Genomic DNA, 27,848 nt, shown 5'->3' with positions numbered 1-27,848 from the left:
CTTTCATGTTCGGAGTTTGTCCTGGTTTTGCTGTTTAAAACTGACAAAAATTTGAGCTTTAACATTATGTCAAATTTAATGAACAGATGTAGAGTATATTTCTGGAATAATATTTTTCATGCTTTATTGTTCTTTTGTGATTGTTTGGAATAAAAAATGAAATTGCCTGATCGGAATGCGATTTTCAGTACAGTTTACAAATTATTCGTAGTTCGTAGTTTTCCGAATTGTGAATCCACAAAACTCACTAACCGTCTGACTATTTTTGAATGTTTGTCAAACATAACGAGTCGTACAAGAAAATGACAGCTGCATCGTTGTTCTGTGTCTGAGTCGTTTTATGATGAAATGACATAGTATACTCAACATTTTGACCTTTGACAAATTACGCTTGGACGCCAAGCATTCTATTCTTTTACTTAAACGAGAACTTTGCGAGCTCCGTGTTTCCACGAAGTCACGCTTACTTACTTTACCAGACAGTCCCAAACCGTGGTATGGCCTTCGCTGTACGTGAGAGTCGTCTAAATTCTACTTGATCCATGGCGTAGGGTCCGTAGGTCGTCGTTCACTTGATCGATCAACCTTGCCCGCTGTGCACCTCTCAGTCTCGCCACTGACGGATTGCTATCAAGAGTCATCTCTACCAGTCTATCGTCCGACATCCTTACGACATTGTCCAGCCCACCACAATCAACCAACCTAAGCGGTGTGGACGATAGATGGTTCCCAAAGTAGCTCCTGCAGTTCATTCACCTTCTCCACGATCCGTTCTCCATCTGCAGACCACCAAAGATACGCAAAACCTTCCGCTCGAAGACTGCAAGGGCGCGTAGGTCCTCCACAAGCATAATCCATGTTCCATGGCCGTAGAGGACTACCGGTACGATAAGTGTCCAGTAGATGGTCAATCTGGTGCGGCGGCGAATTCTGCTCGATCGAATGTCTGTAGACTAAAGTATGCGCGATTTCCTGCCACAAGGCGTCGACGAATTTCTCTGCTAGTGTTGTTGTTGGCAGTTATAAGTGAGCCCAGATACACAAACTCATCGAACATCCCGATTTCATCACCAGCAACTTAAACTCGTGGTGGGAGGTTTGCACTATCTTCTTTTGAAGCGCTTTCTTTCATGTACTTCGTTTTCGATGCATCGATGACCAGTCAAATCCGTTGGAAAGTTGGTAGAATTATTAATTCGCTGCGCGATCTTGGTCCTCTTTTTTTTTATTCTCGCTTATTTTCCGTCGGTCTAGTTCCGCCACTGTTGTTGTGCCAATCACCGACGCCCGGGGAGGCGACTCCACCCAGGACCCTAACTCACGACCCATTGATTAACGGACCGGCGCCAACGGCTTTACTTCCTCATGCGATGGAAGGCGTGATCCCAGAGATTTTTCGCCTCAGAAAATCTCCCGGTGTCGGCTTGGATTGAATCTAGACCAGTTGGGTTGGTTGTGAGTGGATCACGCCACCTCACAACCATCGACACCTATGTCGGCGGTGGGATTCGAACCCAGGCGTCGAGCGTGGTTGGCGGAGACGTTACCAACCACGCTAGGCCCCCGCTTATCTCGGTCCTCTTGTTGGTGCTTCTTTCTTCAAAGAACTGAGTTTTGGTTGTTCCATGCCCGTCGGTATCGTTCCATGTTCGCTCTTGTGCGATATTGCAGCATTCACACGCCCGTACTACATTCTTCTCCTCGACTAACTGTTTGAATTCACCGTCGAACCAGTGATGATTCGGACCCCTTGTACCTATTAGCAGTGCCACCTACGGCGGATCGAATGCTCATCCAGACATCTTCAAGAGTAGCTGCGCGAAGCTGCTCTTACGTTGGTAGCGCTTCGTCCAGCTGCTATGTATAATCCTGTGCAAACCCAGTGTCCTGCAGTTGCTCAATATTTGGTCGCGGTGTTCGACTTCGGCTGGTATTAATACACCGTCGAGAATAATGAGCGCATGCATACCACTACTAGAAGTGATCCGAATCCATATTCGTACTGCAGTAGGTACGAATGTACTCTGTCTGTTGGTCGGATGATCTCCAGGTGGTTTTGTGAATATCTTTGCGAGGGAAGAAGGTACTCCACGAGATGCTGCGAAATTCACGCACCGATGGCCATCTGGCCCGATTACTCTTCCTTCTCGTCGTCGAATCTTTTTTCACGTGTGCCGGCTCACAACTCTGGTAGAAAGTAGCCGCCCGGTGCCCGCTTTTCCATACCTTCTGTCCTGTCCAACAAAGTTCCTGCAGCGCTATCACTTCGAAGTTACGTAGATGTAGCTCATCGTAGATTATCCTGTCACATCTTGGAAAGCAGAGCAGGTTCCATGCCCCAAGTTTTCAATCGTAGTCCTTATTTCGTTACCTAGGTTCATGCCAATTGTTCTGATTCGTATTATCTCTTACGTTGTTTGTAATATCTTGTTTGCCGGAGCGGCTCTTTAGGCTTTCCCAAATCCCCCGGGGGACCATCTTCTCAGCTCTGTTCATAGTCCCACGCTGACACCATGATGTTGATCAGCCGCTCCTAATATGGAGATCAGACGCTGTTTCTAGCCGCACCATCTTGGCAAACGGACGCTCGGGTTGGCGAAACATTTCCTCTACCGCCAAAGTATGGATTACGCGTCAATTATCGCATCGCACCTTTTCATCTTTTCTTTGTTTCTATACGGCCATGTGTCTTAGTGGAAGTACGATTTTAAAGTTTTACAATTATTTCATGGAATTTCTTCGTCAAATATCTACTAATAATTTAAATCTACACTAGAATAATTTCACTAATTATAACATAAATAGTTGTAGAAATTATCGAAAAAACAAGCTAAAATATGCTATAACTTTGTAAGGAAAAGTCCTGTAGATGTGTTGCCTTCAACAAAAACGTGTGTTCTGTATGCCCAAACGCTTCTTTAGAACAACGTTTTCTTGTAAAATGTAACTAACAAAAGTTAAGTGCGAAAAACTAACTTTTAAGTAACTTTTACATTAAATACTTTGTAACTCTGTTCCCAATGAAGATAGGAATTTTGTTTGTTCAGCAAAGTTTCATATTTTTGCACGTACTGAAACTTGCCGAAAAAACCTTTCCTCTATTTCTTAACACAAAAAAGTTCGTATTCTTGATATATGAAAACCTACTGTAATATATGCTCGTCGTACTCTAATATGGGTGATTGGGACAAATGGAACCTAAAAATGTTTATAGTACTTCAGCATAACTTCAAGGTAAAGTATTGCCATCATAATTCCACTTGCCCCTTTTTAACCTATACGTTCTTAAAGTTATCGAAAAAATAAGCTTATATATGATATAACTTTGTAAGGAAAAGTCTTGGAGATATATGGTCTTTGACAAAAATATGTGTTTTATTTACCCTAATAATTCCTCCGAACTTCACTTTCGTGTAAAATGCAACTAACAAAAGTTAAGTACAAAAAACTAACTATTAAATAAGTTCCATGTAATATACTTTATAACTTTTTACCGAAAAAAGATAGAATTTTAATATTTTTAACAAAGTTTCATATTTTTGAATCTTCTACAACTTTCCTGAACAAACTATTCTTCTATCTCTTAACACAAAAAAGTTTTATTTTTTTTTATTTTAAGCATAGTAAACTTTTCATGTTTTTTGACAATTTGCGATTATGCGGGTCATTCATACAAACAATTGCTCCGAAGACCTTATTAAGCTAGGATGAAGTTGAAAGGCGTAATGGAATTAAGTTCCACTTTTTGCCTTATTGGACCACTGTGCAGCGGCTTCTAATTAGTGGGAATTCAGGTTCATTTTTTCCCAGTATGCTTTGCTTCCAAACAACGGCTGCAAAATCAACAGCACAACGACAGAACAAAACCGACGAAATACCGTCAGGTCCAGGAGAATTTAAACTTTTAAACTTTTTCGTAGCAGAGATAACCATTGCAAGAGTTACCTCAAACGAAGTCAGATTTATGCAATTCACAGGAACGTCTAATGCGGCAGACTCAGCTTCGAGTTCAGATTCATTTTATTAACCCTCTAGTGCCCAAGTTAATTTCTAAACGGGCTTCGGTAAAATCACTATGAATCATTATAAACACTTTTCAAGTACATATTAAAGCTTTTCAAAACTTCGACTGGAGCCCGCCAAATGGCGGTATTGGGCACTAGAGGTTTAATTGTTTATTTTCTGTTAACAAGATTATAACAAATTTTGGTGGAACACATAAAATATGAAAACTAAACCCGAGCTGAATAGAATAATTACAGTTACCGACTAAACTATAATATATACAGATCATTTCATACGAAGTGTCTGTACCGCTTTTGACACAATCTTCATGGATTTGGCTCTAAGTGTGGGGAGTGAATCATCCCTCCTCTATGGGGACTATCCCCCCGCTATGAGGGCCCCCTTTGTACTGAGATAAAAACGAATTTTCAGCATGCAGTGTTTTAAATTTGATAGCTTCATCGCTTATTTACCTTACCTAGCAGACTAGAGCTGGGGTGGCTCGTGCTGTATCAAGAAGTCGTCTCCATTCTACTCGGTTCTGGGCTGTATGGCACCATGCTCCCAGGCGTCTTATTACTCGTAGGTCACTTTCAATCTGATCAAGCCATCGTGTACGCTGTGCTCCTCTGCTTCTGGTGCCGGAGGGGTTACTGAAAAGGGTCGTTTTAACCGGGTTGTCGTCCGGCATCCTTGCGACGTGTCCGGCCCATCGCAATCTGTTCACTTTGATTAGATGTGCAGTGGGGGTCTGCTAGCATGCTAGGAGCAGCACGTCCAGCTCATGGTTAATGCGTCTACGCCATTCTCCGTCTTCAGTCTGTACTCCACCGTAGATGGTTCGCAGAACCTTCTGTTCGGAAACTCCAAGGGCGTTGAGGTCCTCTGAGAGCAGTGTTGTCGTCTCTAGCCCATAGAGGACTACCGTTCTAACTAGTGTTTTGTACAGCTTCAACTTTGTAAGGTGGCGCACTCGATTGGATTTCATTGTCTAACGAAGTGCAAAGTAGGCACGATTTCCCGCTTGAATGCGTCGCCGGATCTCCTTGCTGGTGTTGTTGTCAACGGTCACCAGCGATCCTAAATACACGAACTCGTTTACCACCTCAAGCTCATCGCCGTCTACGGTGATCCGGGGTGGGAGGCTGACATTGTTCTCCTTGGAGCCTCTTCCCTTCATATACTTAGTTTTCGACGCATTGATCAGCAGTCCAATACGCTTAGCTTCCGCTTTTAGTCTGGTGTAGGTTTCCTCCACCGTCTCAAAGTTTCGTGCTATGATGTCAAAGTCATCAGCGAAGCCGTTAAGCTGAACCCGTTTCGTAAAAATCGTACCACTCGTGTCGATGCCCGCTCTTCGTATAACACCATCGAGAGCGATGTTAAAAAGCAAACAAGAGCGTCCATCACCTTGTCTCAATCCTCGGCATGACTCGAAGATACTCGAGAGCATCCCCGAGACACGCACGTAATACATCACATGGTTCATGGTAGCCTTGATCAGCCGCGTCAGTTTATCCGGGAAGATAGCCTCGTTCTCGTGCATAGCTTCATCGCGTTTCTAGGAAAATTTCTCGTAAGAAAGAACCTCGACCAGCCATGTTTGGGGACGCGTGACCCTCGCTCGAGCCTCCAATATTAACAACACGTTTCCAATATTTTCGTTAAGCTAAAATATCTTAATTGAACGGGAGAAATGAACTGGCAACACTGCAGCAAAAAGGAGAGAGATTAAGATCCCTTAAAAAGTTAGAAAAATTCCAAAAATCATATCTTGGGTTAAAAAGCTATCAAACACTTTTTTGTTTGATGAAATTTGATAAATTTAACTGTTTTCGAAAAATAAGCGAGAATAAAAAAACTGTTTTTGTACAAATGCTGATTGGATGAGAATGATAGGTGTTTCTTACGTGAAACAGTTGTAACACTGGAACCTAGCACCATCGGCATAAAAACCGATCATTCCAAATTTCCAATCAAATAGATGTCATCGCGCGACAGTACCGTCTTGGGCACTATCGTACAATCTCATACATATTTTGTGGTTCCCAATTTGACACATGCACGTACGCTAGCGCAGATGTCGAAACAAAAGACGCAGCGCGAACATGGCAGCATATGGTGCTAATACGTGAAGTACTGGTTTATCCGAACGACGCAATAGTTGAATTTAAACGACACCAAAATTTTTCTAAAGTGATCCCCATTTACAAATCGCGTGCCAGATTTCAAATTCTTACTTCTTTGGAATGCTAACGACATCTTTCTGCAACTTGCGACTTCAGTGATGGCAGCGCTGGATTATAAAGTTATATAGCTGGATTATAAAGTTATATATAGTTAAAGCTGCCAGACGCAGGAAAATTCTCTCAATAATAATAGAGTTGCTGTTTTGGCAACGATACAACACTGATTTTGTGAGGTTTGCGTATTTTTTCTTTTTCAAAACAACACTAAAATAAACGAATTTATCGCAAATATAAACTGGGATCGAAAAAAATTGTCATTTATGTACAAATTACGACTGCTAAACATTTCTACATTGAAAAACGGCAACCCTTCTTATTGTGATAATATCGATATGAACTGAAAAAGTATCTATATTATCAAATCATTGACTACTAAGTTTTCTTGAGGTGTGGTCTCTTTTTACACGCGGTTTCTTTCGAAATAACACGGTTGTTCTAAACACGCTTGTTTTTGCACGGGAAGCATACTCTGTGCAAAGAATGAATCGGGTATATAGAAATGTTTCTAGTGAGTTCACTTGAAGCAAATTGTATTTAGGGGTAATATCTACCAAATGCTCAAAAAACAAGGCTTTTTTCATGATTTTTTTCTAAAGGACATTTGAGATGTAAGATATATAAATTATATATCGTTGGACTAAGCAACTCTTGGAGAATATCAAAAAAAAATATTTCTGCTTTTTTTACAAAATGGCGGCTGTGCAGCAATTGCCGTAAACCGCTTTTTTTTAAGTTGTTCCGCGGCGAGCAGTAGAAGTCGTGCCCAACTCCACCTATCACCAAAACAAAAATTTTCTCATTATCTACATAAGTGTGGCTAGTGAAGTACACATGATTATATTTTTAGAATTTTCTACACAAAATTTCTATTTCGACAAAAAAATCGACTTTAATTGTTTATAACTTTTGTTGTTGTTAATCAATCGCCAAAGTCGTGTGTACTTCACTAGATAATCTAATGAAGAGGCTACAGTTAAAATTTCAAGTCAATCGGATGTAAACTTTTTCAGTTCTACTGCTCGCCGATTTTGAAAACATGGTTTTGAGAAAAACGCGTTTAAAGTTTTAAAATGCTATAAATCCTTAGAATCGCAATAATAAAGCCCCTAATAATTTTTCAGCCTACAGTCGGCTATCCCTGTGCCGTGAAGTTGTCCTTCCTAGGCCTTATCTTCCTCTTTTCCCTTTTTTTATCTGATCTAAGGCTGCGCCTACCCTCTTTCGCGGTATCAGACATGTGACGCTCAGTGACTTTGACGCGGTTGGCGTCCGATCTCACGCAAAACTCAAACTTGTTACTCATATTTAAGTACTTTTGAGGATAACTCACAGTTAAAAAGTATCAAAAAACTCAAACAAAGAACGTACACCACGAGAACGGCTGATAGACTAAACAAATGGAAATTGTGAGTAAGCACATGCTGCAGAGGCGCTGTAACGGTTGAAACTTGATGCAGCGACCTCTATACTTCACATTTGAAACACGATATCGATCATAGGTAACTTCTACTGGTTTACAAAGCCTCGAAATTAAAAACAAAAACAAGGATTTACTTGGAAAGCTTGATCGCATGCAATGAAATAATGTATCGTAAACAAGTTGTAAAATGTAATGTAATCTCGATACAGAAAATTTTAGTTATATTTAGATATAAAGTTAAACTTCCTCCATTGTGTAACAATTGAAAAAAGGAAGATTCTTCAAGTTACATAAATTACAAATAAATAAATAAATGAATTATTTCATGGCGAATCTGTGAATATAAACGTCAATTAAGGTACTGCGAATATGCTGCTTGCCCAGAAGACGCCGAAGGAGGTTCCTAGAGCAATGGGATGTCAATCGGCTAGAGTCTCTACAGGATGATGTTTTGCAGCAGAACCCGGAAAGTGGGGGTTTGCGGTTTGCACGTACGCTAAACTTGATTGAATCGGACCGAACAAAGATTCTTCGCAAATCGATATGTTCCATCAGGAAACTTGCTAAGAAAGCCAACATTTCTGTAAAATCTATGCAAAAAATTATCATAAAAGACTTCACACATCTTCCAGAACTAGAATAAATGACCACTTCATTACGGAGCGAGTAAAAAAGTACTGAGTGACTCTTTCAAAAAGGTTTTTTTCTGTTGAAGAAGAAAAAAATGATAACCCTGTTCTCCGATGAAAATGACGCCTGTTTTCATTGATGGTGGTGTTCAAATCAATACCGTATTGTATATCATTATTTAAAAGAACCGAGGGCTTCCCTGGATGAAAGCCAACTTCTCCCAGGATCAATACGTTGTTCTATAACAGGATTGAGCGCCATGTCACAAATAAAATCACAAATAAAATATAAAGTTTCAGTCCAAAGATTTCAGGCTCCCTAGAAGTCCGGTAGATAACTCGTAGGATAATTCGATTGGGCGTATGTTGTAGCACAAACCTGCAAAACATTTAATCCTAGTTTAAAGACTTTGAAGTCTGTTATAATTTACACGTAGTTGTTGATATCGGAGGACTGCGTTCGTAAGACATGCTCTCCTTTCGATGTTGTTTTGAGGATGTCATAATTTAAATGGAAGACACATCGAGCACATTTGTTTGTAAGAACCTAATAAAAAATAAAATAAGCTTTAAAATTTTAATAATATTGCTTAAAGTAGTTGAAAATGAAATTTGAAGTAGTACCATATATTTTCGCATTTTTTTCTGCCGCACCCTGTTAATAAATTACAACCTGATATTTTTACTGTTCGTTTCTGGGCGTTCACAAACCCTCTTAGTTAGTCTAGTAAACCAAAATATAAATAACTGATCATCGAAATGAGCTTCGAAAAAAATCATGATTTAATTTTTTTTCGATAACAATAATAATACCGCACTTTTGTGAAAATATGGTTAAAGTACTGTTTCATCTAGGTATTAGTTATCGAAACTATGAACTCAGCAAAGGTGCTGAAGTTCCGCACATCAGAAACCAATCTGGTGAAAGCAATATTGAGACAATTGCTTTGCGTTGCAGGTACTGCGTTGCTGCTGGAGACACGTAGAACTTCCATGTGAAAACCGACATGCACCAAGAGGTGGGAGCCCACTTTGTGCTGTCAGAATGCTGTCAGTGTGCTTTTGTTCGTAAAACTGCTTCTAGCGCAGGCATGTTGTTTCCTTTTTCTAGTAGTTGCTGACCAGCAGCTTTTATCTCCCGTCTAGCAGGGTTTGGCTTGCGGTGTAAGTTGCGGCTCTATAGTCCGCATGCTGCTCGCAGGATTGTGTTTAGTGCAAAAATAACATTCTGCCAAAACGGAAACAGTGGGACGAAGGCGAGGTTAGAATTGACATTTCTAATTTTTTGATTGAATTACTCCGCAATTTGTATTTTCAACCACCAGGGTTAACTTCACCGATCGTTCCAGTAAAATTAGTTCTTTTTCTTACATCCGGTGACAGAGAATTTGTACCACTGTATGCGGGAAAAAAACGCACGAGCAAGCTTTTATCCTTCCATTCAGTGGTCTACTAGTACATAATCGGATTGTCTATCTTCGCGAAATGGGTCTCGTGTGCTTTTTTTCTGTCCGCTTACAACACACTTTTTCGCACTACCAAACGCTTCTCTCTCGCTTTGTTTCATAAGGCTAGCTGAAATCGTGTTGCTGCGAGTCCAAACGAAGGAAGGAAGCGAACGAAGGTTTCATTTCCGGGATGCTCTTGCGGGTGACGCCAAGCTAGTTTAACGTGGCACTGTTTGACGTGTGTTACACTAGTCTAGTTCCATAGATGAGAGCTGTTTGAAGCGTCTATTTTTTGTTGCCTTGCTAACCCTCCGGCGGCGGCCACATTCCGCGGATTGCTTACCGAGTACATACGTGTGTATGCGGGCACTGCCAGGATCAGAGGAATTGGTTTCAAACCTGTAATCAACGGGACGCAACACGCGAGTGAACGCGGTTTAACTGTTGATTTCAGCGACGACCGGGCGGTAGCTGAAAATGGATTTGATTTTTTGGGCCTGATCGAGGCACAGAGGGCGATTCAGCTGCTGGGCATGTTAACCTCCCTTCTGCCACGCCAAATTATGGATGGAAAATGCACACCTCAGTTCACCCAATGGTGTAATTATATCAATTATGCTAGGGAAACAATATTGGAAGCAGTATTACGAAGGCGTGCAATCTTCAACGAATTAGTATTTTTTGCTCAGTAATAGAACATATTAAACGTATTGAAATAATCAAACTTGTCTGAAACTAAAGATAACTAATGACAAACGATTATTTCTCGAGTTTCATACAACCTCCAAAAATTTAATTTCATGATTTCGGATGGTGCCACACAAAAAACAACACTTAATAAACTTGGGAGCTCAAAAAAATATTGCGGTTGATATGGAACCACTGTTCGCGTGAAAAATTTTCTCTCATTTTTGTTCTTGAAACCAACAATTGTATGTGATTACAAGATAAAGCATGTATATGTGCATCTTACACATCTCCAGAAATGACATCATTATTACTAATTTGCCTTAACCAATATTTAACCTCTGAATGGTCGTTTAATGCTTAATTTCGAGCAGTTCTACAAAAAATGTCCCAGTTTCAATATTTTTTTAAATTGTCATTTTAGATTTGGTTGAAACTTTGCCTGGACGTTTCTATAGGTAAAAAATGCCATTTTGTGCTATTGGTTTAATATTTTGGAGCACGACCCATTTTTATAATGAGCTCAACAAGCCGTTTGACTGTAAAAATATTTTTAATTCCCCACAGAGTGCTCTATTGGAAATTAAAAATGTTTCTACAGCCAAAACGGTTTGAATGATTGGCATTGTGTCTCCAGCAAAGTTGTAGGTATCAATTTTTTTTAAACAACATTTATTTTCTTGATTTCTCTATGATCGGACCGGTTAAATTGTTTAGGTAATCGTCTGTGGTTTTATAAAAAAATGGTTTTTTAAAATATGAGCTTTTTTAGATAACTAATGTTTAATTTTTTTTTATCTCTTTTTCAAAAAAAAATTTCTTTTACAGTGTATGTTTTTTTTCGGAAAGACAAAATTATTATTACCGAAGACGTCACACCGATAAAACAAACCGTTTTGGCCCTAAACATATTTCTAATCATCAATACCTTCCCAAAATAGTATCAATACCTTCTCAAAAATGAGTCGTGTTCCAAAAAATTAAACCAATAGCACGAAAAGGCATCTTTTACCTATAGAAACGTCCATGCAAAGTTTCAGTCAAATCAGAAATGGTTGATTAAATTTGCTACTCGTTTTTTTTTTATAGAATTGCCGGAGCCTGCTTCTGCCTAAACTGGTCATATTAGTTCTAGACAGCGATTACAACGGTCCCTTATCAGCAGCAGCAGGAGTAGCGAGTATAAGCATTGATAGTGGCAGAGCCAGCTTGTGCAGCGGCACTTCCTCTGGTAAAAAGCTGTCCTTGTGCGGTAGCGGGTAGAATCCGTAGCAGATACATCAGCTGGTACTTTCACAAATGCAAAGTTGCCTCGTTTTGTTCAGAAGAATGCTTTATTCCCGCTGCCGGGGATAGCACAGAGATGCGATCAGCATTATATTTAGATATTAAATTAAACAACAAATTGTCCGTTTGAGGACAAATTGAACACTTATTTGAAGACCTAATAACTCCGGGTACCAATAGCAGTAATAGTGGTAACAGTCTCAACGGTAGGTGCAGCAGTACTTCCCTCAGGCCGATGTTACAGAGAAAGCGAATGAAAGCGTCAACGCGGCGGAACAATTCGGGATGTGTTTTGACGCGCGTTATTTTTCAATGTCGATATTATTCTTCATATGAGAAATGACACGTATCACGCCGAAAAGTCTTCTGTATAACATCGGCTTTAGTTAAAAGTTGTCTTTGTACGATAGCGGCGACATCAACGGTAGGTGCGTTGGGCAACACTTCCTCCAGTGAAAAACTCGACCGTTTTTCAGCAACACACAACCTTTTTTGTGGATGCTGGCAATCAATCTGCCGTGTTTAGTTTTCAGTGTGAAAACAGCTTTCCACAAAGAGAATCCCTCATTGTTACTTAGGTCCTTTTGAAAATTTTTTTGGGTCAAAATAATTTCGAACATGTTTTTGCTGCTTTGGAAATAGTGCGAAATGCCGGGAGGTAAATTTTGATCAAAAGGTGCTTGACGTCTGACCCTGACGTACTAAATGGATGACGCTTAATTTGTATTTTATTGTCAGTTTATCAATACTTTATGTGACAATTTCACTTTTTATCTTCAATCTTTAAACTCTTTTAAACTATAGATTGATGCTGTTCTATTCAAGATTTTTCAATTTGCTTCAAATAAAATTTTATTTTGCGTTGGTAATAGTTGCGTTTCAGGAAGTTTTGGAGAAAACTATATTTTTAATAATCTTTTCCTAGTCAAATCTTCTATACTCAGAAAGAATGGAGAAGATTTTGTTACTTTTAAGCAAGATTGTTTCTACTTTTTGTGTCTTATGACCGCTCATTAGACACAAAAAATAACAGAGAGTAACAAAAAAATTACTCTCGTAGCGCTCCAGACTCAAATATCTTATTGAAAACATCACTTCTCTAGTTCACTTCACTGTTTTTTTGTTTCTTCTTTTCATTGATAAATCAGTTTTGAGGCTGCCCAGCGCTCATCATGCCACATCTCACCGTTCACCGCTTAAAATGTTGTTGGAGTTTTTAGAATATACTTTTGTGCACACATTAATTTGACACTAGAATATCTGAAAAAGTTATCAGAATCACCCAGAGATACGGTGTTCGAACTTATTTGTCTCGTTATCGTATTAACATGTTCATTTGACATGGCACAACATCATTTAGGTTTACGGTCCCAGCTATTGAAATATTGAAAATTTCCTATTTTTGTTTCGCTCGAACGAGCTTTTCGTGGGTAGCTCTAATTTCATTCGATTTATGGCGCCTACTTTATGCTCTCATCTTTACTGCTTTTCTAGACGTTTTGATATGAGGACTTCTCTAGATTTCCCCTCTAGATTTATTCTCTGCATTAAAGACTTCTTTGGACTAATGTTTCGTTTTACACACGAAGAATTGCATTTTGATGTTGCAAAATAGGATATTCCTAAAGCTATGTCCTTAGTGCAAAATTTGCTTTTTGACCGCTGTATGGAACTCGAATCAGCAAAGACTCCGAAAAAATTATCCAATTTAAATTTCACGTAGCTGGGAACAAGCGTCAATACGAGCTCATTCTCCAAATGCGTACCCCACTAGCAGGACAAGAGTTTTTCACTGGAAAGAATAGGTATAAATTGGATTATCGTTTCGAGAAGGAGAATGTGTCCAAATTCGCAGCCTTGGGAGACTATCTGCACCTGTAACAAGCGATGTTAAAAGGAACCACCAACAGTGAAATTTACAAGACTGAATGCCTCAAAAAACGTCTCTTGCCACTGCCGAGACAGCATATAGAAAGCTCACCATTTTGGTAAGATCTAGCCTCTTGTTACTATTCGAAAACTGTTCGAAAACTTCGTGAATTGTATGAGGTTAATTCGGCTAATAATTCGGAGCTTTAGCCTATCCAAACGTGTTGAGCTATGATGAAACAGGAACTCAGAAAGACCTAGAAGAATATGAAAAATGCAAGTCGTTTTATGAATTAATCTCCGAAAAATGATCTAATACATGCAAACTAGGTTTATCTATACCTATAAAAATGCAGTCCGGTCTGTCTGTCTGTCTGATCCATATAGGCTCGGAAACTACCGAACCAATCGATGTGAAAATTTGTATGTAGGTGTTCTTGGGGCCGAGAAAGGTTCCTATGATAGTTTAAGACCTCTGGAAGGGAGGGGTCCCATACAAATAAAACATACATTTCTGCACAACTCAAGAACTAATCAAGTAAATGGAACCGAATTCGGCAATGTGGATGTGTTAAGGGGTAACGAATATGTCCACATTAGTTTGACTCCTCTCCCAATTCTTGAAGGGAGGGGTGCCATACAAATGAAACATAAATTTCAGCACATCTCGAGAACTAACCAACTAAATGAAATCAAATTTGGTAGGTGAATGTTTTTAGGGGTAACGAAAATATCCATAATGGTTTGACACCCCTCCCTCTTATATAAGGAAGGGGTCCCATACAAATCAACTCAAATTTCGCACAGCTCGAGAACCAATCAAGCAAATATAACCAAATTTGGCAGTTGAATGCTGTTAGGTGTAACAAACATGTCCATAATGTTTCGACACCCTTCCTTCTTCTGGCATGTTTCCAAATACCATTTCGAAATCCAAGATGGCGACTTCTGATTTCTAAAAAACAGCGGCAAATGACCAAATACCACCCAACATGGGTATTTCCGGAATTGTTCTGATGCACTGAAGCCTCAAATCGACATCAGACAACATTTTGAGTAGCAAGATGGCGTTTTCCGGTGTCCGTAAAACAGCCTAAAGCGACCAAATACCACCCAATATGAGTATCTCCGGAACCAGAATGATGCAAGGAGCTAAAAATTGACCTCAGACACCAGTTTGAATTGTAAAATGGCAACTTCTGGGAAACAGCTGAAAATAACCGAATACTACTACATATGGATATGTTCATACTCGAAATGATATATAGAAGCCAAGCATTGATCCTGGACAATATTTTGAATTCGAAGATGACAACTTTCAGTTTCTGAAAAACAACTGAAATGCACCCAATATATTTCCGGAATAGAGGTGATGTACCAAAGCCAAAATTCGAGGATGTTGTCATTCCGATAAAACCAATCATTTCAAACGACATAAATAAATCGCAAGGAATCAATGAATTTGAAATGTTTAAAATTATTAAATTAAACACTAAAATAGGCGATACGAAGTTTGCCGGGTCAGCTAGTTAATTTATAAAACTACTCTCTGAATTTAAATTATATGCGGTTATTATGCTATGTTTGACATCATGCTTTCTGTGTTGCAATGATTTTGTGTCCACCCTGTATGTCCAGTAGGTGTCGAACCAGTTAATCGAAACCTGTTTCGAATTTTTTTCAAATGTTGTATGGATTATTACATCTGTTTGTCTGTGGATAAATCTTGTTGCTTGTTAAGTAACAAATCTGAAATTTTGAAGCAATAATTAAAAATTTGGTAGACATTTCATGCTAATCTTCTTTTTGAGACAGTAAACATAAAGGTAACAATTAAAAACGATTGTACTTCAAAGTCGCTCTTTACGCGATTTTTTACGCGGGTTTTTTACGCGGGTTCCGGAGTTTATGCGGTTTTTTTTTACGCGGATTCCGGAATTTACGCGTTTTTTACGCGGTTTCTTTTTATACGGCACGTATCCCCCGCGTAAGAAGCGACTTTAGTGTATATATATTCGCTATTTTTTAACAGTTTATACCGCATGAAGGAATGTCTTACTTGCCATTAGTTATTCTGCCTTCTGGGATTCCGCTATCCATAATTCGTCATATTCCACCTTGCTTATATAATATATAAAAATTTTTTTTTCATTAAGTAGATTAAAAGTGTTAATCAAAATGAGATGTATCAATAAAAATTAGATTATTCAACCATTAATAGACCATATGAATATCAATGTTCAATTTGATTTTTTCCCGAGAAATACTACTTTCATTAAAAAAAACGCTTGAATGTATTTAAAACAGCTCGAAACATATACAAAATTCATCATAAAGCTTACCCCTCTAAGCAGCAGTCAAATACCGCTGGATCTCTAAGTATATGTGAGAGCTAGCGAAGCACTAACGAGATAAACACGAAATTATGTATAATGAACAATTAAAAAATAGCTCGAAATAGACTGGCTTTTTAACTTCCTCCCTGGAATAAAAGCCGAATGTAATTATATTTCCTAGAATCTTGATTGTTTTCCATTGTCACCCGGCAACCGTTGCTGCATTTAATGATATTTCAATCAGCCGATATTTTTCCCGTCATGCTCAAGTTTGCACAGCGACGGTAAAATTTTCTCTGCGCCAGCTACCGAGTTCACGACGGACGAGGACGCAGGACGAAAAAGAATCCCAAAAATTGCTGGCACTGGAAAAAAAATCCACAATACTCACACAATCGCACACTCTCTTAACCCCATCGCTGCTACATCATCGCGATCCGCTCCGGCAGGAGGGGAGAAAAAATACATCCACCACGTCGCCCCAAAGTGCAAGGAAAAAATCGCATTCACAGAAAAGGAAAAAATAAAAAAGTAAACACACTTTTTTAAAAAAATAACCTGGGAAAAAATCACCTCCGCGTTATGTACCGATTTTTTCGTGGCTATTTGCCTTTTCTCTCTGTCACATCCTGTCTGTTTCATTCTCGCTGTTATGGTAGCGAGAGCCTTTTCACTCATTCTACCCTCAGTGCCGACCGCAGGAGACGTCAACGGAAAAAAAGCTGGCGAGGCAAGGAGCTGCCCTATCACTGGTGGGTGGTCTCGAAGTACATAACCCTGTTGAACGGTTCAATCCGTCGTCGACGAAAAAATCCTAACCATCACCGATGCTGCTGCTGCTGCTTTGATGATACGGCTGCCACCCACCGACCCGCGGTGACCATTGCAGGTTTCGTTGCATCTGTGGAGCGTTGAGTTGGCCACACTCTCCTGGTGCAAACTTGAGATCGATGAATGCCGCCACTGCTGCCCCCTAGAGTGGGAACCGAAAAATTGCTTTTTTCATCTGTTGACCAAACGAGGGGAGAGAGTTGCCCCCCACTCAATCCTTTCATTGTACTTTTTCGATTTTCCATCCTTCATCACCCGGAACAATCAGCTTCTGGACGCCTCAACTCAGTCTATTTCCACGCGAATCACTCTCGGATGAATCGTGGAGGACACTCCGAGTGACAACGGCTCCGCTCGTTAGTCCGACCCCTACCGCACCTTCTAGTAGTGGTAGTTGTAGTCATAGTTGTGCTAGTATGAGTAGACAACTGCGCCGCAAACCTTCGTTCGACATAGAATGCCGTTCGAGCTGAGCGTCTTACGCGACACGAGACGGAGTGTGGTCTGCCGGGGAGAGGTGTTACATGTAAAAAAACCAATTTTTTCGTCACAGAAAAAATCCAATTGCTGCTAGGTGTGTGGGAAGAATGCGTAGCACTTGTACTGTGGCATCGGATCGTGCAAATCGTGGCAAACGAAGGAAACACAGCTATAGGTAGGGTTCCGGTGTGGGATTTGAAAAATCTGTTTTGTGGAAAGTTGCAAAATGTAAGTGCTGATTCCGCTGGAATTCGGCTTCACGCAAAGTGAATTCCATGGTAACCGGGCGTGCGTTTTTTTTTTGCGCTGGTTGGTGCGCGTCAAAGGATTTAACTTCAAGGGGACAATTTGTGGTTTAATTAGCGGTTCTGACGGGAGATTTTAATTGGCTTCGATGGAATTAGTTGTGTTCGTTTAGTGGTATTGCCATGTGAAATACAGTAAAAAACCTGCGGTTGAGTTTTATGGCGAACCTCTATACACTATTGACGTTCTTCGACACCTAATGCTGGTTTCAAGTTCTTGTAAAAAAACGATATATTACTAAATTAAATATGGGGTTTCACAATCGTAACGCCGAAAATTAAAACGTTACTTGTTGAAACTTCTCCTCCGTCGGTTGATTTTTAACTATTGATCTTCAGTTGATGGCTAGAAATTAGAAACAACTCACAAAAGGAACCACTCTAAGCTGGAATCTTTACTTGTGACAGTTCCTTAGTTTCACTTGTGATTTTCTAATGCAAGACTTATTCGAAGACTCAATGGAAAGTGATAAAATTTACACAACCTTTTTTATTTGTAAAATTCTAGTAGCACTATACTTCCTTCTCTAAAGTATTTCTTCAAGGCCCGATAAATACAACAACTTGAAAGTTATTATATTTTGAAAGTATGTAGAGAATGTATAATATTTTAAACTTAATTTTTTCATGACGATTATATTCTCCGTGTTATCCAATGTGGGCTCAAATACAGTCATCCCAGTATCATGGGCCAACTAAGCGCAATTGTAATATTGATTCAACGATAAAAAATCGAAAAAAAAAAAGATTAAACCTTTGTATTTTCACTAATTTGTAGTAATTACATAAAAGTTTGATGTTGAATATATATTTCCGTTCTTACACAACTCATTTAATCAAAATTCTCAAAATAATATGCTCATCCAATTCCCACTATTATGGGCCACTTTTTGACTCTCCCAGTATTATGGGCCCAAGATCCCAGTATTAAGAGCCAGGCGTAGTTTTTGTTTTGTTTCAAAAACGGATACACTATTTTGAAGAGGGATTAACGGTGAGAGAAACACTTAAGGTTTGACAAAGATATCATAAAGACATTGAAACAATTTCGATAATACATCATTGTAATATTTTGCTCAGACTTTCTTCAAAGTTTTTGTTTCTTTTAATGCTTTGAATATTCAAGTGTTTCGACAGTAGGGGTCTCAAAAATCCAAGCTGGAAGGCAAGAGTACGATTCCCGAGACAGTCAAGTCTTTTCAGGTTGGAAACTCGTTCGGCTGCCCAAGAGCATAGCGCTTATAAAAGTAAAAAGAAGAATGTTTTACATCTTAAATTTCCAAGCTGGGTACAGTAATCAAAGCTTAGGAATTCTATTCAATAGGGTTAATGTAAGCAAGTAGTACTATTGTAGAAATACATGTTTGTTTAATGAATTTATTTATGTAGCAACATCCTTATTCAATTTTACTAAAATACGCAATAATACAAATTTATCCACATTCAAAATGGCAGCCTTTTCCAATTTTTTCTTTGATTTTTTACTTTGATTTCATCGTCTTCGTTTTCTTGTTTTCTTTTGCCAACTTTTTCATATGAGGTTCTTCCATTTTTTACTGTTTCTGCAATTTTCTCTCAATTTTCTTCTCAGTCCGTGCTAGTTTCGCCTTTTCCTGTTCTTTCTTTGCGTGATCCTTCTTGTGGTACCATTCGAGCCATTTGGTACTTGTGGCCACGGAAGGAACATGTTCTTGAGCTTTTCTATTTCGATTAGTTTGCTTGTCATCTACTCTAGGCCAAATGAGCATATCATCGATCCATTAGATTGAATATTTGATCCTGTTTCTTCTACCTTAACAGAGTGATTTCTTGTTTCACCATTGAGGTCAGATTCATCAATATTTGATTTGTAACCTGTGAGAAATATGCTTAGTTTATTAAACCTCACAAATTATTACTGCTAAAAAGCTACCAATCACTGATTTTACTATTTGAGCTGGAATACAGATGCCACTGCCGTCGAGAGTAAAATCCAAAGAAACGCTCCCGTACTGATTAAGAGGCTTCGAAAACATAAGTCCCTCGGTCTTGTCCTTTATAATTTTCCAAAAATTGAAATAAAAGCTCTTCTAAACAGCCGTACCAGAAGTCTATGAGATCTTTAAATCTCGATAGTACCTCCGCTTCTAATCCTTTTTCAACGAAATAAAGTTGATGTAGGTAAAAACCGGCAGCTTCCTCTCGTAGCACAGGATTCAAATTTCCGTTTATATCGGTTGTATTTTCATCAGGTATTTTACTCTCCGGCTCAGGAACATTCGATGGAAGGTTATTGAAAACGATCTCGTTCAAGTTCCAGGGACAAATTCCGCACACTTTGAAACCTTTTTTAAGGCATTCTTTCGAATTAAAGAAACTTGCGATCGCTGTTTTCATTAGTGTCCCGAAATTGGCTTTGTTCACCCGGGCGTCACTCTTATTTCCAACGAACTCTCTTAATATTTTAAACCAAACTTTTTTCAATGGTCCAAAAAAAACTTTATCCAAGGGTTGGAGGAACCTTGTCGAATTTGGAAAAAGAGATATCAAAACTATCTTCTTTTCCGTACAGAACTCTGTAAACTCAATGCTGACGTGGCTTTTATGTCCATCGATAAAAACAATAGCAGATTATTCAATATTTTTCATCATCAGCCATTTGTAAAAATCATTGGCTATATACTCGAAAAAGGTTTTACACGTCTGGCACCCCTCATTAGAAACTCCCACTGACCAACCACTTGGGATATTCTCGGCAATCTCACGAGTTATTCGTTTGCCAGGGTATATAATCATTGGAGGTGCAAGTTCACCATCAGCATTACTTCCAAACAATACTATGAAGTTCTCCTTGTCGCAGTTGTTGTTAACAAAATATGCATTACTGGCTCCAACACCACACAAGGCTTTAAATCGAGCTGGTACAAGTTGGAATCCCGACTCGTCAAAATTATAAATTCGTTGTGGGTCGTTGAAAATCGAAAGATCAATATCAGCATCTTTGAGGGCTTCTTCAACTTCAGAAAACCAGCCAATAATTTAATTCTTGGTTACTTTTGCACCTGCTCTCGGAAGTCTCGTGAATTATTTCTTCTTATTAGCTGGATGTCGTTTCAAATAGCATTGAGACCAGTTTTTGCCTGGAATAGAACAATATACATATAGCTCATTTTAGAATGTTAATATGGAATATTAAACAACGAAAGTAAGGGAATGAAAATCTACTATTTGCGTACGTTATATTTTAAGAGGGGCTTTCAACTTACTCGGAAATGACTCTGGCAGTTCTCGCGTCTTCCGGATCTTTTCAGCATACTCAGTAACTGTATGAGTGAGATTACACTCACTAATAGGAAATCCAGCTCTAGACATGTAAAGAATCCATTCTTCAATTTTAGCTTCTTCTTCAGGAAGTAGAATAGTGTTAGGTCCTGGCTTATTTGATTTAGGTGCTTTCTGGAGGTACCGTTGAAGTGTACTGTATGGAAGATTATGGTCTCTTGAAAATTCCCGAATTTTTCCTGTACGTCGTGCTTGATCAAAAGCAAGATGCAGAACCCTTGGATCGTAGGATTTTCTTTTCGGCTTTTCGGTTTTTGTTGAATGTTTCACAAATTTGCTGAAAAAAAGATTAAATTTAATGAAATTAAATTTCAATTTCATGGCCGGCATTATAAGCCAATGTTCAGTGCCATATAGGAACGGTAAAAATACTAAATAAACCACGTATATTTCGTAATTCGATACATACATATCAATTCTTTGTAGTCCCATTCATTTTGATGAATATAACGGTGTTTTTCACGGATTTCAACCTAATTTTTCACGACTGACTTTTTTCGACTGCGTTAAAAACAACAATAAATTAACAGCTAATTGGAGTCTACCGACATCTATCGGAAAACATAAGAGTTATGCACTTTAATGTAGGGGCTTAGCACAAAAGGTATGCAGCGAAATGTTTTTTACGTTCACTAAACTTCAACTGGACTATTGAAAGTTATAAAAATACGTTAGAAACCAACACAAAGTGCAGGCTGACCTATAATACTGGGTGGCCCATAATACTGGTGAAAGTGAATTTCGTGTAAGAATGATAAAAAAACGAAATTCTAAGCGAATATTACGAAACTCAATAAAAAAATATCAATTACTTGTATTCCCATCAATTTTGTTGAATAGAACGATGTTTTTCACGGATTCTAGCCTTATTCTCCACGACCACCTTTTTGCGACTGCGGTAAAAACAACAACTAATTATTAGCTGATGAGAGTGTGTTGGCATTTACTGAAAAACTTACGAGTTATGCACATTAAAGACTGGAACGCGCAAAAATTGGTCGGCTTCGAATTGGTGTATTTCTGTTAAAAATGCATTTAGAAAATCATTAAATGTTGCATTAGGAAGTTGAGTGTATATACAATGGTTGCTAAAATGAGTTTTCACCGGTTGCTCTCCAGTTTTCAAAATGGCGTACAAGCAAGAGAAACAGCGTGTCAAAATTTTGCTCGCACAACAAGAGAATCCGACGTTCTCGCACGCCAGATTTGCAAAATTGCTGGATATGGCCAAATCGACCGTAACATATATTTTAAAAGTGTTCGGGGAGCGTCTGTCGACCGCCAGGAAGCCTGGAAGCGGCGGCAATCGTACTTCGGATGTAGCAGTGATGATGACTGGCAAGCTCATTGTCTCCAATACTAATGTGCAGCGGGCCAAGAAACGTGCTGGGTTGTCGACGTTTAAGACGCTGAAGGTGGCGAACCCAGATTACGAACAAAACACCTCGGCAAAGCGATGGTCCGGAAAACTGTAATCTGCTTACAAAGTTCGACCGTGGGTGACGAAACTCATGTGAAGGTGGATTTCAAGCAGCTTCCGGGACAGGAATTTTATACCGTACCAGGAAAAGGGAAGGTGGCCTAAATATTCAAAACCATTAAACTATCGAAGTACGAGAACGTCAATCAAAAGATTTACGTCCAGAAGTGCCTGGAAAATCGGCTGCTACCATTTCTAGAGCAACATAACAGGCCTGTGCTATTCTGGCCAGACTTGGCAAGCTGTCACTATGGGAAAAAGGTGATCGAGTGGTACGATGCGAACAACGTGATTATGGTACTCTAAGACCACAACCCTCCGAACAGCCCAGATTTCCGCCCTATCGAACAGTATGAGACTTGGTCAAACGGAATATCAAAAAAAAAACTAATAAACACATCGAAAACAAGCAGCAGAATAAATCTACCTAGTGTTTGGCGACGAATAAGGTCGATGAGGCCACTGTACAAAATTTAATGAAAAGGGTTAAGCGGAAGGCACGGTAGTTTGGATTTGGCAAACCAAAATAATAAACGAACATTTTTTCATTTAAATATGTGAGTTGAACTACCAAAATAAGAATAGGAAGATTTCTCTATTATGATTTTTGACTGAAAGAAACGATTTTTTTGTCGACCAATTCTTGCGCGTTCCAGTCTTTAGAGCAGAGGTTTCGCCCAAAAGGCATGCAAAGAAATGTCGTTCATGTTCCCTAAGCATCAATTTGGCTATTAAAAGTTATTGACATACGTTAGAAACCAATACAAAGTGTAGGCTGGCCCATAATACTGGTTGGCCCATAACACTGGGATGACTATATTCCTATTTTGTTTGAATTAATAGAACCTTCCGGGAATGATACGGCTTTTATTTGTAGTAATCAATACTTCAGCTGCCATCTTGATTTCTTCGATTTCTAGAAGAAGAAATGAATTAGACTCTATAATATGTGTACATATTATTCGACTCCTTAATTTACAAATTTATTTCGTTCATAAACAATTGTTATTTTAAGAAAGACTATCCAGATAATGAAAGGCATTCTTATTAACAATGTGGATTAGTAAAAACTAGTCTAGTAGAGCTAGAACAACTAGACGTATTTGAATCCTTCCTACTGTTAAGTTCTATTAACTTTTCAAGAAACTGAACCTCTAACCAGCTTCTCCCCCTCTTTAATTCCAAGGTTTATGGATGACCCCTCGTCACCCTATTCCAACCTCAATCAAAATTCATTATAAATTCTCATCGTAATAGATCAATCTTATAACAACAGAAATGACCACATATCATCCAACATGAGTATTCACGGAATCGGAATATTTAAAAGCCGATGATCAATGCCAGGTGCCTTTTGAAATCCAAAATGGCGACTTCAGGGCTCTGTAAAACTGACAAAAGTGACCAAATATTATTCAATAGGGGCATTTCCATGTTCTTCTCGGAAAACAGCTTTTCCCCATGTCAGGGGCAGCTCAAACAGCGACTTATTCAGAGCGGACGGCTGAAGTCTTGATTTGTGGGGCCTTGCTAGCTCTAGTCCTAGTATGGCAGCATGCTAAAACAAATATGGTTCATACGCTAAGATGGGATATGTGGGCGCGTTGTATTCGCAACATTTCTGTAAGATCTGTCAGATTAAGAAGATCTGGTCCGTAGTGACATGGGCTCCCATGAAGCCCGTTTGGTAATGGCTCCTGATTAAAGGCGTTAGACGACGGAACAGGATCTGTGAGTGTTCTGTAGGCGGCAATAAAAAGCGAGATATTGCGAGAGTTGCGGCACTTCAGCTTGTCGCCCTTTTTGCTGATGGGGCGACCATCCACTCGTCTGGTAATTTTTCCTCCTCCCAAATCCTGGAATTGACATGTTTAAAAAGCTTGCTTGGCAGTCCTACGGCTTTCTTGTTCTTCAGCTTCCCGATCTCAAAAAGAACTTCATGAACATCGAGGGCTCGTACTCGGTCATTTGCTGCTGGTGTTCCTAGGTTGGTTTCCTGCTCCGCTTCTGTTTACTGTATCGCCATTCAGGTGTTCATCGAAGTACTCCTTCCACTTGTCGATTACCTCGCTGGCATCCGTGAGAAGGTCTCCATCCGCGTTGTTGCACATGTCGGCTTGCAGAACATAGCCTCTGCGAGACTGGTTTACCTTCTCTTAGAACTCCCGCGTATCACTAGCACGGTACAGTTGCTCCAGCTCTTCATGTTCACGTTCCTTTTGCTGGCGCTTCTATTGTCTGAGAACCGTGGTCATGTCGACCTGCCCTTACTGGGACTGCGGATGCCTAGTCTCGCGACTGGGCTGCCGTCTTGGGTGTAGCTGGCGAGACACCGAATTTCATAATTCAGCCGTCCGCTCCGTATCAGACCCTGTTTGAGCCGCCCATAACATGCAGAACAGACGCTCAAGCAAGCCAAGGAGAACAACTCCCCTTCCCTCTCAGTATACGATCAAGTTCTCATCGGTTCACCGATCTTCCCTTGGCTGCTCGTATCCCAGTCGGTACCACGTGGAGGTAGGGATAGGAGTTGCTGGGCATTCTGCTTTGGACCACACTGGGGTCTATTTTATGCAAACTAGCAGTAAACCCGGCTGGTACACACTGCCCAGCCTCTTACCAACCTCGGTAAATATCCCGACTCATAAAACATGAAAATTATCTAGCAAGTCGATGTTTGTCAAACATAGAAAATTTAATCATAATGAGATGAAAAATCAATCGTGTTATCTCCTTTATGCATTAAGTTAACTACGCAGTTTATAGCCCCAAATAATGCATAAAGGCAAACGTCACAAATGTAAACAAAGTCTGGAATTGAAGTAAAAAAGATGACTCCGAATAAACGAATCAATCTCTCAGTATAGTCGTGCTCCAAATAATCGTACCTTCAGATAATCGAGTCCGACCTGTACTACGAACGATCCCGAGAACAATGAGAATCAGACCAGTCGGTATAGACCTAGGCAAACAAAAACAGACTTGATCGAACAGGCACGCGCGGGCGTCTTAGCCTGAGAGCTGTGTAAGACAAGACTGGAGTGGAGCCATACAAGAGATACGTAGTGGAGCCATACCAGAGAACGTTAATTTCGGGCGGTACACCCGACCTTGGGCACTTCTTCCAAGTGCCAAGTCTACCTCAGTGACGGCGACAAAGCGACCGTCTATGCCTAATGAGGATCAAGGGTAGATTCTTCAAATACAGCCTTATCAACGTGTATAAGCCGACAAAGTAGAGAAGAAGTTCTACGAGCTTATTGAAAAAAAAAAACGTATGGAGAGTGCCTGCAACAAAACATAATGATCGTGGAGATAGCTCGGCAGAGTCCTAAAGAGTTTGATTGAGTGTAAGTTTTCACACTTTTGTCTAAATGCAAATGCTTGCAATCAAGTATCTTTACCTGTTAATGGCTTGAATCCTTAAACGAGCCTTCAGCACATCCTTGACGGTCGGACTAGAGTCGGTGATCACGCCGTCGATCTCCACTGCACGAGCTGGAATGTACACGTGGTACTACCGCGTGAAAAACTCAAAAACAGCAATCTCATTTGCTTGCTTGAGGCTTGAAACTAAAACACGCAGTTTATTGGAGTGAACTTTAGTGAATTCGGTCACGGCTGAAAACATGCCAGATCCCTACAAAATGCATTGAATTGAATGTGTTCGCTTTGAGCGTTTTTAATGGCCCCAAAGTAACCTCGAGAATATCAGCGTTCTATAGAGCACGGATTAGACTGCGGGATCACAGCGGACTATATAATCTGTAAAAGGTCAAGCTTAGTTGGTTTTATTTAGAAACCGTGTTCATGAATAATTTGCCCTAATTCGTTTCACTTAACTAAATCGTACACCGCCTTGGAGTCTATAAACATGTAATGAATCTGCAAGTTGATCTGCTTTGAACTGCTTCTGCAAGATTTTTAGTCTATGGAAAAGTAATGGCTAAAAATATGCTGTTAAATTCATTATTTCCAAAAGAATATTAAGATCCAGTACATATGACTTCTAATTAGGATATAAATGATTTTTTAAACCAAGCGAAGTTGCTCCCGCTAAAAAATTCCTAAATTTAGAATCAAATGATTCAAATCTGTTGAGTCTTGACACTATCCCATAGTTCTCGATACACCCATATTAGGTGGCATTTAACTAATGTTTGCCTTTTTTCCTATGTGGTCCCCGTGGCTCTGTGGTTAGCAATGTCGGTCGGCTAGCTCTCCCACACGGTTGTGATATCGGGTTGGATTCCCGATCGAGTCAAGAAACTTTTTGAGCAGGAAATTTTCTCGACTTAGCATTGGGGCACGGTGTATCGTTGTACTTATCCTACACATGCAAAATGTGCCAAAAACTATATCGATAACGAATTCTCTCAACTAGTCGAGTTGATCGAGACCGCTATTAGCCCCAAGGCTAAGCGTGCGATATTGTGTTTGCCTTTTTTTCGGATGGTGATAATAAAAACCAAGACTGATAATTGAGTTTGATAAATTTTCCATGGAATGTAATTATATTGGCCTACTTGCAAAAATATTCTACACCCTTGTAAGCAGCCTCCCGGCAATTGAGGGATTGTAAACCTTGTCAAATTTAAAAAAATCGATTTTTTTTTATTGCATTATCTTAAAGTACAACATCTTGTGAACATTTTTACAAATTTTCATAAAGATCTGAGCAATAAGGAGAAAGTTAGAGCGATTTGCAGCGCGTCTCGCCACGGCCGCGTGTCTCTCAAAAAATGACTCTGCCGTGTTTACGATTGGCCACCTACCTACTGAACCGATTTTCATAATCTTCTTTTTAATGTTCGTTATTAGATTTCCCGGTCGTTAAACGATCGATTTTTGATACACGAAGCTTAACTTTGTCGAAAAAAAAATAAATGCAATTTTCAGCGCTGAAAACATGTGTTTTTCATGAAAAGCGTTCCCGTTTGTACTGAAAACAAAATACTCATGAAAACGATCGCTCAGATATCCGCCACACTTTTAAACTGATGAAAAGATTTTTTTTTTATTTCAGTTGATCTGCTGCGTCGCTGTCGTAAATACCGCAAACCTCTGCCAAAATAATCATTTCGGGAACACGACCATTACTAGCCAATTAATTGATACTTCTTATGAACAAACGTGTTTTATTGTTGTTGAATAACTAAACTTTCTGAAAATTACTACTTTTATACAATAGAAAAGGTGCTTCACGCTTTAAAAAAATTCCAAACTTTGCCTTTTTTTCTCGAGCAAAAAGGTATATAACCCCTCAACCGAAACATTCGCCATGGTGGTTTTCGCAACAAAATTAATGGAGTAGCTCTTACACTTCAGGCGCTCCATCTCTTCCAACGATCGCTTCGAGTAGTAGGCTTGCGCCAGATCTGTCCAGAACACCGCGTCTTCACCCTTATGTCAATTTTTGATGAATGACGCATCTTCTGGCAGGCACTACATACTATAAATTTCCCTGTTCACGGCCAGTCCGAAGCGAACATCCCCTTCTC

General features: G+C 39.5%; 2 protein-coding genes across 7 annotated transcripts in view; one reads left to right on the top strand and one right to left on the bottom strand.

Moving 5' to 3' along the window:
- LOC129730652 (zinc finger protein rotund-like) overlaps positions 1-27,848 on the top strand; it is a 264,493-nt gene that overhangs the window by 155,403 nt on the left and 81,242 nt on the right. The window lies entirely within an intron of this gene.
- Positions 18,988-27,848, bottom strand: part of LOC129730654 (uncharacterized) — a 95,691-nt gene continuing 86,830 nt past the window's right edge. For 2 of the 4 annotated variants that reach the window (XR_008728894.1, XR_008728893.1), the window contains exons 2-3: positions 20,792-21,144; positions 18,988-20,665 (exon numbers count right to left, since the gene is read on the bottom strand). Coding sequence is in view for 1 of the 4 variants with exons in the window: in XM_055690163.1 (XP_055546138.1) it covers positions 20,610-20,665; positions 20,792-21,144; positions 21,277-21,299 (432 nt within the window). In the remaining 3 variants the exon portion in view is untranslated. Of the gene's footprint in view, positions 20,666-20,791; positions 21,145-21,276; positions 21,365-27,848 lie in introns of those variants that run through there. The other 2 variants (XR_008728895.1, XM_055690163.1) reach the window with 2 other exon arrangements.

This window comes from Wyeomyia smithii, chromosome 3, assembly GCF_029784165.1.
Source record: "Wyeomyia smithii strain HCP4-BCI-WySm-NY-G18 chromosome 3, ASM2978416v1, whole genome shotgun sequence".
Taxonomy (NCBI): domain Eukaryota; kingdom Metazoa; phylum Arthropoda; class Insecta; order Diptera; family Culicidae; genus Wyeomyia; species Wyeomyia smithii.
Note: the sequence above shows the minus strand (reverse complement) of the source record. Positions and strands in the feature narration are given on the sequence as shown.